Source organism: Triticum aestivum, chromosome 1B (assembly GCF_018294505.1).
Source record: "Triticum aestivum cultivar Chinese Spring chromosome 1B, IWGSC CS RefSeq v2.1, whole genome shotgun sequence".
Lineage (NCBI taxonomy): Eukaryota > Viridiplantae > Streptophyta > Magnoliopsida > Poales > Poaceae > Triticum > Triticum aestivum.
This window is the reverse complement of record NC_057795.1, coordinates 285,637,426-285,648,224: the sequence shown is the minus strand read 5'-3', so window position 1 is coordinate 285,648,224 and position 10,799 is coordinate 285,637,426. Positions and strand designations below refer to the sequence as shown.

General features: G+C 46.8%; 1 protein-coding gene across 2 annotated transcripts; it reads right to left on the bottom strand.

Annotated features, from left to right (window-relative positions):
* Window positions 1–2,434: 2,434 nt before the first annotated feature.
* Window positions 2,435–10,380, bottom strand: LOC123119697 (uncharacterized). 2 transcript variants are annotated; one of them, XM_044539596.1, is made up of 10 exons: window positions 10,242–10,380; window positions 9,526–9,625; window positions 9,104–9,242; window positions 8,793–8,924; window positions 8,660–8,722; window positions 8,425–8,514; window positions 4,269–4,412; window positions 3,612–3,719; window positions 2,979–3,030; window positions 2,435–2,892 (listed from the first exon to the last, which is right to left on the bottom strand). In XM_044539596.1, exons 2-10 carry the CDS (start codon window positions 9,552–9,554, stop codon window positions 2,855–2,857), a joined length of 795 nt encoding a protein of 264 aa, XP_044395531.1. In that variant the 5' UTR covers window positions 9,555–9,625; window positions 10,242–10,380; the 3' UTR covers window positions 2,435–2,854. The 2 variants fall into 2 exon arrangements, with proteins under 2 accessions (XP_044395531.1, XP_044395540.1); XM_044539605.1 differs by having other exon boundaries at window positions 9,104–9,158.
* Between the last annotated feature and the right edge of the window lie 419 nt (window positions 10,381–10,799).

Below are 10,799 nucleotides of genomic sequence, written 5' to 3'. Positions count from 1 at the left end.
CCGGTAGAGCTGAAGACCATAGTGCGTTGTACCCCTCAAGTAATGAAGAATGCGCTTGATCAATTGCATGTGGCTGTCCCGGGGCTCGTGCATGAACAAGCATACTTGCTGAACGGCATAGGAGATGTCAGGCCTGGTTAGGGTAAGATATTGGAGCGCACCGGCAATGCTCCTATAGTGGGTGGGGTTAGAGATAGGATGACCATCGGCAGAGGAGAGTTTGGAGCTGGTGTCAATGGGTGTGGACACTGGTTTATAGTTTAACATTTTGGCACGGTCTAGTATCTCTAGAGTATATTGTTGTTGGCATAGGAAGAGGCCGGCGCTGTTGGGTGTGACATTTATGCCCAAGAAGTGGTGAAGATCTCCCAAGTCGCTCATGGAGAATTCGGACTTAAGGGAAGCGATGATGGTGTTGAGCGTGTGTGTGGAGTTGGCAGTAAGAATTATATCGTCGACATACACAAGGAGGTATGCAATGGACGTACCACGATGGAGAATGTAGAGGGAAGAATCGCTCCGTGAAGGAGAGAACCCGAGGGAGAGCAGGAACTTCTTGAACCGGAGGAACCATTGGCGAGGCGCCTGTTTGAGCCCGTAAAGAGACTTGTGCAGCAAGCAAACGTGATCCGGACGGGCTGGGTCTACAAATCCAGCAGGCTGAGCACAGTACACAGTTTCATTGAGCTCACCGTGGAGGAAGGCATTCTTGACGTCGAGTTGATGAATCGGCCATGACTCGGACGTGGCAAGACTGAGAACAACACGGATGGTAGATGGCTTGGCCACGGGACTGAACGTCTCATCATAATCGACACCTTCCTGTTGGGTGAAGCCACGGACCACATAGCGTGGCTTGTATCGAGCGAGAGAGCCATCCGCATTGTACATGAGGAGAGACAAGAATGTCTGTAAGGCGGAAGTCATGGGGGGAGAGTGTGGTGGATCCGGATGCAGTGATGGGAAGATGTTGCCCATTGCCAACAAGAATGCTAGATGGTAGATGCTTTAATGAAGAACTGGGTGTGGTCAAGGTACCTGGATTGCCTGTCACGTGGGAGGAGGCGCCGCTGTCGAGGAACCATTCGGGCGTCGGTGTGGAGGGATAGCCACCATTGCTGTAGGCGGCATTGAGCATGGCGACGTGATCCCACGACGGTGGCGGTGGCGGGTAGTAGGGGTTGGGCGTCGGCGGCGGGGCGTATGCGTGATACGCCTGGGCGTGAGAGCCGGGACGCGGCCCGAGGACGCCGGCGGCGTTGGGTGGGATCCAGCCGGAGCGGGGAGACGGGAGCGCCATCCCGTATGGAGCGAAGTAGCCGGTGAACGGGGAGAACGCGGGATGTGACTGGCCGCGTCCCCCGTTGTCGTTGCGTCCGCGACCACGGCCACGGCCGCGGTCACCACCGTCGCCGCCGCGGTCACCACGGCCACGCCCAGAAGGTGGGGGCTGGGGATGAGGAGCTCCCTGAGGCCTGTCGGGAAGACGGTCGGAGGAGCGGTCGCCGCGATCGCCAGTGGAGCGGCCACCCGCACCGGAGGGGCCGCCTGATGAGCTGGGACCGGCGATGGTGAAGGCGGAGGCGCTCTCCTCGGCCGCGCGTTGCGCCTGAGACTCCTCGGCCAAGACCACGCGAGAGAGAACCGTGTCGAAGGGAAGACTCTGGTCACCGAGGACGACCCGAATGGTTTCGAGCCGTTTGTCGAGGCCGTGAAGAAACTGAGTGGTGAGATCAGTCTCGGTGACGGCGTGGTCGATGTCAGCGAGGCCGTCAGTGAGGAGCTCCATGCGACGCGCATATTCGGAGACCGAGAGGTCGCCCTGCTTGAGATTTCGGTATTGGCGGTTGAGGATCATGTAGCGGGCGGCGCGGTTGGCAAGGAAGTAATCCTTGATCTTGTGCCAGAGAGCGAACGTGGTCGTGGCACCGACGACATGGTCGCACATGGTGTCGGAGAGGGTGGCGTAAATTCACAGAACCACATGGGCGTCCAGCTCAAGGTATTGGGAGGTGGCATTGGGCGGAGGGGGGGTGCTCGATGAGATAGGTGACGCCATAGCGGAGAAGAACCATGAGAAAGAAGGTCTTCCACTTGTGGTAATTGTGATCTGCTGGGTTGAGGAGGAACTTGATGTGGTTGGTGATGTGGTCGTGGAAGATGGAGGGGCTAGGAGCAAGGGGAGCCGGCATAGGCGAGGGAGTGGTGCCGGCGGTGAACAGAGGGGCAAATTGGGTGCCAGATGCGGCAGATGATCCGCTGAAGAGAGACGGGGTGGTACCGAAGGAGAAGGCCGGCGAGGATGCGGGGGAGGTAGCCGCGGAGGAGTCGGCAGCAGGCGCCGTGGAGGAGGAGGAGAGGGAGCTGGGCGAGGTGCCGCCGGAGGAGAACGGAGGAGGGCCGGCCATGGGTGTTCCTGGAGTCTGATACCAAGTTGGAGTGAATTACTCTTGATTCAATGACTAGGATCAGTTACAATGGTACATCATATACAGGAGGGAGCCCTTGAGAGGCGGCACGCAGGCCAGGGCGGCTGTTACAGATCCTAGAATGTAGGGTTTTACACAAGTGCACATGTATATACATAAAACTGTCTAACATTAAAGGCCATCGAATGGAAGTTTACGGCAAGAAAGCTACCTGATTGTCCAAAAGAGGCCCAACCAGTAATAAGCAACAAGGAGAAGCACAGTGCATCACATTCAAATGCAGACAGAGAACCAGGTTCAAATACAAGAAAATGGACACAGATAACCACTCCAACACAGACTACTGTTAACTTCTTTTTAGGGTAAGACTACTGTTAACTAAATACATAGACTAGTTATAGTCGGACAAGGCTACTGTCACAAGCTCAGAAGCCGTCGCCACGCCCCTCAGAAACCGCGCCGCCTGTGGTGTGTAGTTTGTTCAAGCCATCAAGGTTAAATGATTAAGCACATGAAATGCGAAGAAAATATGGGGTGAACATATCGTACTTGCGAGGGTGATGGCTATGTTTGCCTGGCGATCCGCCTCAGAGTTCCATTCCTTGCATTCAGAAAATGGACAGAGATCAGCAAAGCCAAACAGAGGGAGTATTATCTTGCATTGTCAAGGCACTGTTATGCTGTAAATTGAATTTGCTCTTCCACATGGAAAGTATAAGAACAGGACGATGCATTGGTGTGGATGCAAAACCGAAGAGAAAATAATGTACTGGTTTCGGTTCATTCAGAAGTTTAGGAAGGTGCCCACAATCCGCTGTATGTGACTATGAATCAAATAGGAGTAAACTAGTACTTCCATCTTACTTTATATTTCCCCGCAAAGAGTATTAGCAATTTCATCTTGACAGGTAACAGAATAAAGAATGCCTCTCCAAGGCACCCTTTGTCACGCAAACCCTTGCCTGCAAGTCCAACGCTAACAACACAATCTTTCTCAAACGTACAGTTACCAATGCCAATAAGTGCCCATGACTTAACATCAAGTACTAAGGTTCCTCTTTAGGAAGTGCTAAGAAAATAATGTGGCCTCACTATGCATGCCTATATATCAAATTACCAAACCAACAGCACGCTGGAATTATTAGGACACCAATAGACCGAGAGGAATAGAATGTACAATACCCGTCGCACATGGTGGACCTCAAAAGAGATGAAGTTCTCTTGAAGTTTTCTCACTTCTTTGCACAGTTCCATCATATTCTCTTTCTTTGCTTGCCATGTACCTTTCACCTGTTTAAGAAATATGAGAAGGCTGTCGAAAGAAAAAATATATTTTCTACTCTCCACATCATCTTTCTTTGCCCCATGATTTCGATAGAAATTTTTAACATCGTTTGTAAAATGACATTTGTCCTGTTTATCCTCCTTTACTCTAGTTTACACTTTCAATAGTTGTGCAGTGAAGTTCTCAAAGAAAATGCACAATGATTACAAGAACAGTTCCAGGTTTTAAGGTGCTGATATGCACGTTGCAGGTTTCAGAGTAAATGAAGTGCTACAAAAATAAGAAAAATGCTACAGACATCCTGAGTGTTTCTGATTAATGTTTTCCTACATACCATTAAATATGGGAATATTGATTCCTAGTTGCCTGTAGAATAATGCACAAGTAAAACTAAGATTTGTATGACTTTTGCTCTCTTTTTCCAGTTGTCTCTCACTGTTTCAGTTAGCCGCATGACTTGCGATTTAGATAAGCATGAAAATGCAGAGTTGCCAGACAACCATAAAATGTGGGCAACTTGATCACTGATAAAAAAGAAGCTCATAAGCATGTACCTGATAACAGACTAGTTGAGAGTCACCATATACTTTGATTCTCTTGAATCCAAGCCTGATGGCATATTTCAGTCCTAAGATAAGGCCCCGGTACTCGGCAACATTATTGGTAACAACACCAAGACCCTCACGAAGTCGAGATATCTTCAAGGATATGTCAGGACATGAAGTCAAGGGATAGATCGACAGACCAAAACTGCAAAGGATAAACTCGTATAGGGCCCGATAAACTCGTATAGGGCCCGATAAACTCGTATAGGGCCCCAGCCGCATCAGGGCCTTCCTCGTCGGGCCCTATGCGTCCTCACCCCACACCAACAGCAGCTACCCCCGCCGCCGCCGCCCTCGACCGCGACCACGGCGCCGGTCATCTCGTACCAGTATGGGATGCCCTACTACGGGACTGCGACGACCTCGTTCCCATCAGCACCGCCGTCCTAGGGCGTCCCCATCCAGCAGATCAAGTTTCCTCCGTCGCCGTCACCGCTTCCGTCTTGGATCGCTACCCGCCACGTGTCGGCGGCGGTGAGGCTACAGGCTGCTGCGCGCGGCCTCCTAGCGCGTCGGCGTGTGCGGGAGATGCATGGTCTGCAACTGCCGCTCCTCCAAGTTGCCTTTCGCTGCGCAAAGGACCTCGATCTCGTCCGCTGCGTTGGGGATCTTGGGCATGCGGTTTCCCCCACGGGCGGCGGCCATGCTGTTTTCCCTGCGGGCAGCGACCTCAAAGTCTACGACATCGGCGGTTGGGGGGGCACACCCCTCCTTGTCATTCTCCATCGCAAGCCGTCCACTCTTCTTTGTGCGGTCCAGACCAACAGCCGTCCGGCGGGGAGAAGGCATGGTGTCATCGACAGGAGCGCACCGCGTAGCACCACTGCATTACGCCGCTGGCCGCCGCTAGGGTGGCTCTGCTGGTCGCTCTTGCGACCACTTCCAGGTGGCCATACACATGCACTCCTTTTGTCCAGATGGTGTCCATGGGATCTAGGTGGCTGTACACGTGCATGTCCGACGTGCGGATGGTGTCCACTTTTTGTTAAGGGGTCCAAATTAAAGCATCCCAGTCCATTTCAGGTTGAGAGTAATAAAACAAGCCGAGATGTAAAAGGCTGGTTTTTAGGTGTTAGGTTTGTGTTGCGTCGAGTCATGGTTATAAGTTGGTTAGGCTGCAGCTCGAGGACAAGCTGCATGTCCAGGTGGGGTGTAGTGTTAGAGTACGTAATGGTCCTAATGGGCCTGGGCTGGCGGTATAGCCCGTTAGTCTTAGGGTTAATTAGAGATAAGGGTCGCTTGCTTGGGAGTCAAGTAAACCTCTCTATATAAAAAGAGGAGATGTATCAATCTAATCAAGCAAGAATTAAGAAGGAAATCCCTTCCCTCTTGCCTGGCCGTGAGCAAAAGGCCCCCGGCCGGCCCTCTTGTGCCCTCCTTCTAGCAGCGCCACCAAAATTATCATTTGATAAGAAGTAAGATGTTACACTAAAGAGGACATATAGAGTCAACGATCCTACAAATTTTTGTGTTACGTAGGATTAGGTTGATCCAATCAATAGGTCTTACAATGTAGGATTGTATGACTTGAATCAAGATTCTGACTTAGCATCACTATTTTTTTTTTGCCACAAAATCAACCAAATAGGTCTTCAGTTACGAAACTGTTCTGGCACTAACTCAATTCCATTCACGAACATGTTCTGATTAAAATGGAAAACTTTATCCAGATGTATTTTTGCATGATCATTTACGGAAAGCTTGTATATTTATAACCTGCTCACATCAGGCCACTAAATTATGAGGTACTTTTCAAGTGCGCTTATTTGTTGTATCTCTTGGCTGCTATACTTTGTTTAGTCAAAGCGGGTGTATTAATATTGTATAGTCTATTCAATTAAGACTATCTGCCCATAATAGGTGTTTCAAGTATATTCATTTCCTGCACCTAAAGACTTGCACCTAGCCTTATAACTGTTGCAGCCAAAATATTGAAACAATAGAACTTTGATGGTTGTGTGGTTACGTACTTCTCTTGCACGTAGCTTGCCTCAGCTGGCCATCAGCGCATGCTATATTTTCATGTTGAATTTATACAAGTTCTGCACTTTTCTGGTCATCAGATGGTATGTGTGGTTCACTTCGATGGTGCTTCAAAAGGAAACCCAGGAAAATCAGGTGCTGGAGCTGTACTTATGACTGAAGACGGGAGAGTGGTACAGTAAATATTTAATGTACTTCAGAGTTTATCCTTTGCAGTTTTGGTCTGTCGATCTATCCCTTGACTTCATGTCCTGACATATCCTTGAAGATATCTCGACTTCGTGAGGGTCTTGGTGTTGTTACCAATAATGTTGCCGAGTACCGGGGCCTTATCTTAGGACTGAAATATGCCATCAGGCTTGGATTCAAGAGAATCAAAGTATATGGTGACTCTCAACTAGTCTGTTATCAGGTACATGCTTATGAGCTTCTTTTTTATCAGTGATCAAGTTGCCCACATTTTATGGTTGTCTGGCAACTCTGCATTTTCATGCTTATCTAAATCGCAAGTCATGCGGCTAACTGAAACAGTGAGAGACAACTGGAAAAAGAGAGCAAAAGTCATACAAATCTTAGTTTTACTTGTGCATTATTCTACAGGCAACTAGGAATCAATATTCCCATATTTAATGGTATGTAGGAAAACATTAATCAGAAACACTCAGGATGTCTGTAGCATTTTTCTTATTTTTGTAGCACTTCATTTACTCTGAAACCTGCAACGTGCATATCAGCACCTTAAAACCTGGAACTGTTCTTGTAATCATTGTGCATTTTCTTTGAGAACTTCACTGCACAACTATTGAAAGTGTAAACTAGAGTAAAGGAGGATAAACAGGACAAATGTCATTTTACAAACGATGTTAAAAATTTCTATCGAAATCATGGGGCAAAGAAAGATGATGTGGAGAGTAGAAAATATATTTTTTCTTTCGACAGCCTTCTCATATTTCTTAAACAGGTGAAAGGTACATGGCAAGCAAAGAAAGAGAATATGATGGAACTGTGCAAAGAAGTGAGAAAACTTCAAGAGAACTTCATCTCTTTTGAGGTCCACCATGTGCGACGGGTATTGTACATTCTTTTGAGGCCCTGATGCCCGCCACGGCCTGCCGTAATTCCAGGATTGCGGCTGTCATCTGCTCTGGGGTGAGGACGAGGGCGGACGACGCCGGGGCAGAGGGTGCAATCGCCCCTGAGGACGCCAACACGCCCAATGCCGGCGCGCCTGTTGTGTGGGGCAGCAGCGCCGATGAAGACGCTGGTGGCGGCGGGTAGGTGTGCGGCGGCGGCGGGTGGGAAGAACTCGGTGGAGGGCTGGACATGATCGAACCCGGGAAGGCTGATACCATATTGTTATGGTGCTGCTAGAAGGAGGGCGCGAGAGGGCCGGCCGGCCGGGGCCTTTTGCTAGAAGGAGGGCGCGAAAGGCCCCGGCCGGGCAAGAGGGAAGGGATTTCCTTCTTAAGTCTTGCTTGATTAGATTGATACATCTCCTCTCTTTATATAGAGAGGTTTACTTGACTCCCAAGCAAGGCTTACTTGACCCCTAAGCAAGCGACCCTTATCTCTAATTAACCCTAAGACTAACGGGCTATACCGCCAACCCAGGCCCATTAGGCCCATTACGTACTCTAACATGAACCAAGCTGGTGGCTTTATTTATAAAGCGGGGTGAAAGCCTATTTCGATTTTCGGGAGATAATTATGGCGAACCTTTTTTTCTGCGTATCCATTATAATATGTATAAATAATAAATGATCTTTAGCATCCACTACATTTTCGAAAATTTAAGTTGTAAGTATAATTCCTATAGTTGACTACAGATGTTTAAAGTGTTTATTTTGTAGAATCTGGTTTGATCCTGATTCTACACTGAGGCTATATTGCGCTATCCTGCCGATGAACATCTTATCTAATTCAGCATCGTGAGTCTAACAAGCCGATTACAAATATTTACCATTGAAGCATATTAGATATTTCAAAATTGAAACTATGTATGCTTAGCTTCTTTGATATTGGACCTACTAGACAGAAATTAAATGCATAGATCACTTCCTACAGCATCTCAAACAGATTGGAAAACTTATAAGCGATCAATCCAAACATGACCAAACATTACGTATTGTTTTGAGACAGGTTGTGCATCAAAAGCTCCAGTGTGGTTAAGGTTATTTGGCGAGGAATAACTGGAGGACCTTGGTTTGGCTTCCTGCAATATAAGCCCATCATATAAAAATAAATATCAATAGTTCCATATTAGACAAGTGCTTGCAATTATATTTAAAAAGGGGAAATATATGCTAGAAGCGCATAATTTACGTGATGTATATTCTTAGTCGTGGCATAGTACATACCTGCCCGCTAAATGCATGCTCCTGAACTGAGTAACCTTGAGTTTGACCAGATCCAGCGACACTCTGTAATAACACAATATGACGTAATTGATGATATTATGAGTGGTTGGCTGCTTGCAATAGCAGAACTTACATAATTCAGATCCACAGGTTTTGTCCCAGGCTCATATTTCATATCATTATGGATGCCAGGTTGATATCTTATATCACTGCCGAGGGTGGACAGATTTGGAGCTCGTTGATTTGAACTAGTAGCAGTTACCTCCTATAAAGAAAAAAATATGATAATAATGCATCAAATATACCAGCTGTACTAGGTCAAAAACAAGAAAATAACTCATCATACAAGCTTTTGACCTCATACCTCATAGTCACTATTTTCAGATTATAATATGTCATCTGATTATGGAAAAACGAATTCAAGTGCAATTATTAGCAGTTTACCTGGAAAGTGCAGGGCACAAGGGCACCCAATAAATCTTCCCTAAGTTCAGCTGCACTGATTGTATACGAAGCATTGATTAGTCCACGTGAAGAGAAGTATTCTGCCTTTTCTTTGCTCCAGCAGTAACCCTTGTAGGCACTTGCAGCAGGACCAGATACATTTCAAAAACAAAACCAAAATGTGAGAAGATACGCCTTTGCTCGTAAGAATATCGGAATGGTGGTAAGCTGGTGAATGGTTCATCTTCCATCCCACCTTGTTTTCGAGGTTCATATACTATGATCATTTTATAGTTTTGCTATCTGCAGATTCCAAGTTATTTTCATAGTAAACATGAAGAACACAAAAAATATCTTATACATCAGCATAGTGGTAAAGTGCAAGCAAGTTAACTGAAAATTCTTCATATAGCATCACATACCGAAGAGCAAATTTGCGCCTGGCAATCATTTAAAGTTTCATAAACAGCAACCATGTCCCCTTTCTTGACAACATAATAGTCACTGCCTTCTTCCATAGGACTGCCAAAAGAAGAAGAATAAATCAAGCAATCCTCCAAGGCACAAAATGTTATCGTGTAGAAATCTAATTATAAGATACATTACACAAGCAAAAATGTTTTCCAGTTGTTGGTTACCATACTCAATCTATGCCATATAAAGGCATTTATAGCTCTATATCCTAAAATGTGAACAATGTATAGCCTATGTCTCAAAATTCTGAAAAAAAAAACGAATGGTGCTTTCTAGTTTGTATAAACTACAAAAAAGCACCTAAAATAACCAACTTATGCAAGATTAACTCAAATCCCTAAGGAAACAACGAATGGATTGCAGAATCGCTAATGGAGAAGGTGCCCTAACTTCCACCAGACTATGGCGATGCTACTCCATGGCTCTGTATTTTCCAAGGGGGCGACTTCACGCGGGGCATGTGTGTGGGTTCAGTCGAAGCCCCCAAATCTTACTGGAAAATAGGCAGATGCAGCAACAGCACCTTGGGTAAACCCTATTTGACCGGGCTCAACAGCGATCCATCTTTATTAAGAAAGATCCGGGTGGATAGATTGTTTACAGCAGAGAGAAGACCAGAGCAAAACGAACAGCAATGCAGTTGGAGAGTCTAGGGTTTCCTTACCAGCAAGCCCGGTGGTCGGGCTTCGAGGTGGCAGCCGCGTTTCGGTGGGAAGGGCCGAAGAGAAGAGGGTTTTTTTTTTTTTGAAAGGCGAAGAGAAGAGGTTTGGGACGGGAGAACAGGGGAGACGGCCGACGGAGGTGAAGCGGGGACCGGAAAGGCGACAACAAACAAAGACCCCAGTCTCAAATCAATCATCAAAAAACAAACGGAATTGATAATAAGCTTTTCTTTTCTTTTTTGAATTTTTTTTAATCAACGAACACCAAAAATAATAAAATTACATTCAGATCCGTAGACCGCCTAGCAGCGAAACAAACACTGAAGAGAGCTTGCAGTAGACAGTCTCAAAGTCGTCGTGTTAAGGCTCCATGAGACCAACGCATCAGAACAACAACTGTTGCTACTGAAGAGAAGTACAGATCAGAAGAATCCAACCAGAAGACACACGAATATAGATGAACGGAGACCAGATCCTAATAGATCCATCAAAGTCATTTACGGTCGAATCTTACGAGATCCACCGAAGACACGCCTCTACACGCCCTTTGATGGGGCCAT

Bases quoted from the DNA above. Each gene is read 5' to 3' on its own strand.
- LOC123119697 (XM_044539596.1), bottom strand. From the start codon at position 9,554: ATGATTGCCAGGCGCAAATTTGCTCTTCG. The intron at 3,720-4,268 runs GTACATGCTTAT...TTTCTTAAACAG, and splicing joins CTCAACTAGTCTGTTATCAG to GTGAAAGGTACATGGCAAGC. The intron at 2,893-2,978 runs GTACGATATGTT...TACACACCACAG, and splicing joins CATAGCCATCACCCTCGCAA to GCGGCGCGGTTTCTGAGGGG.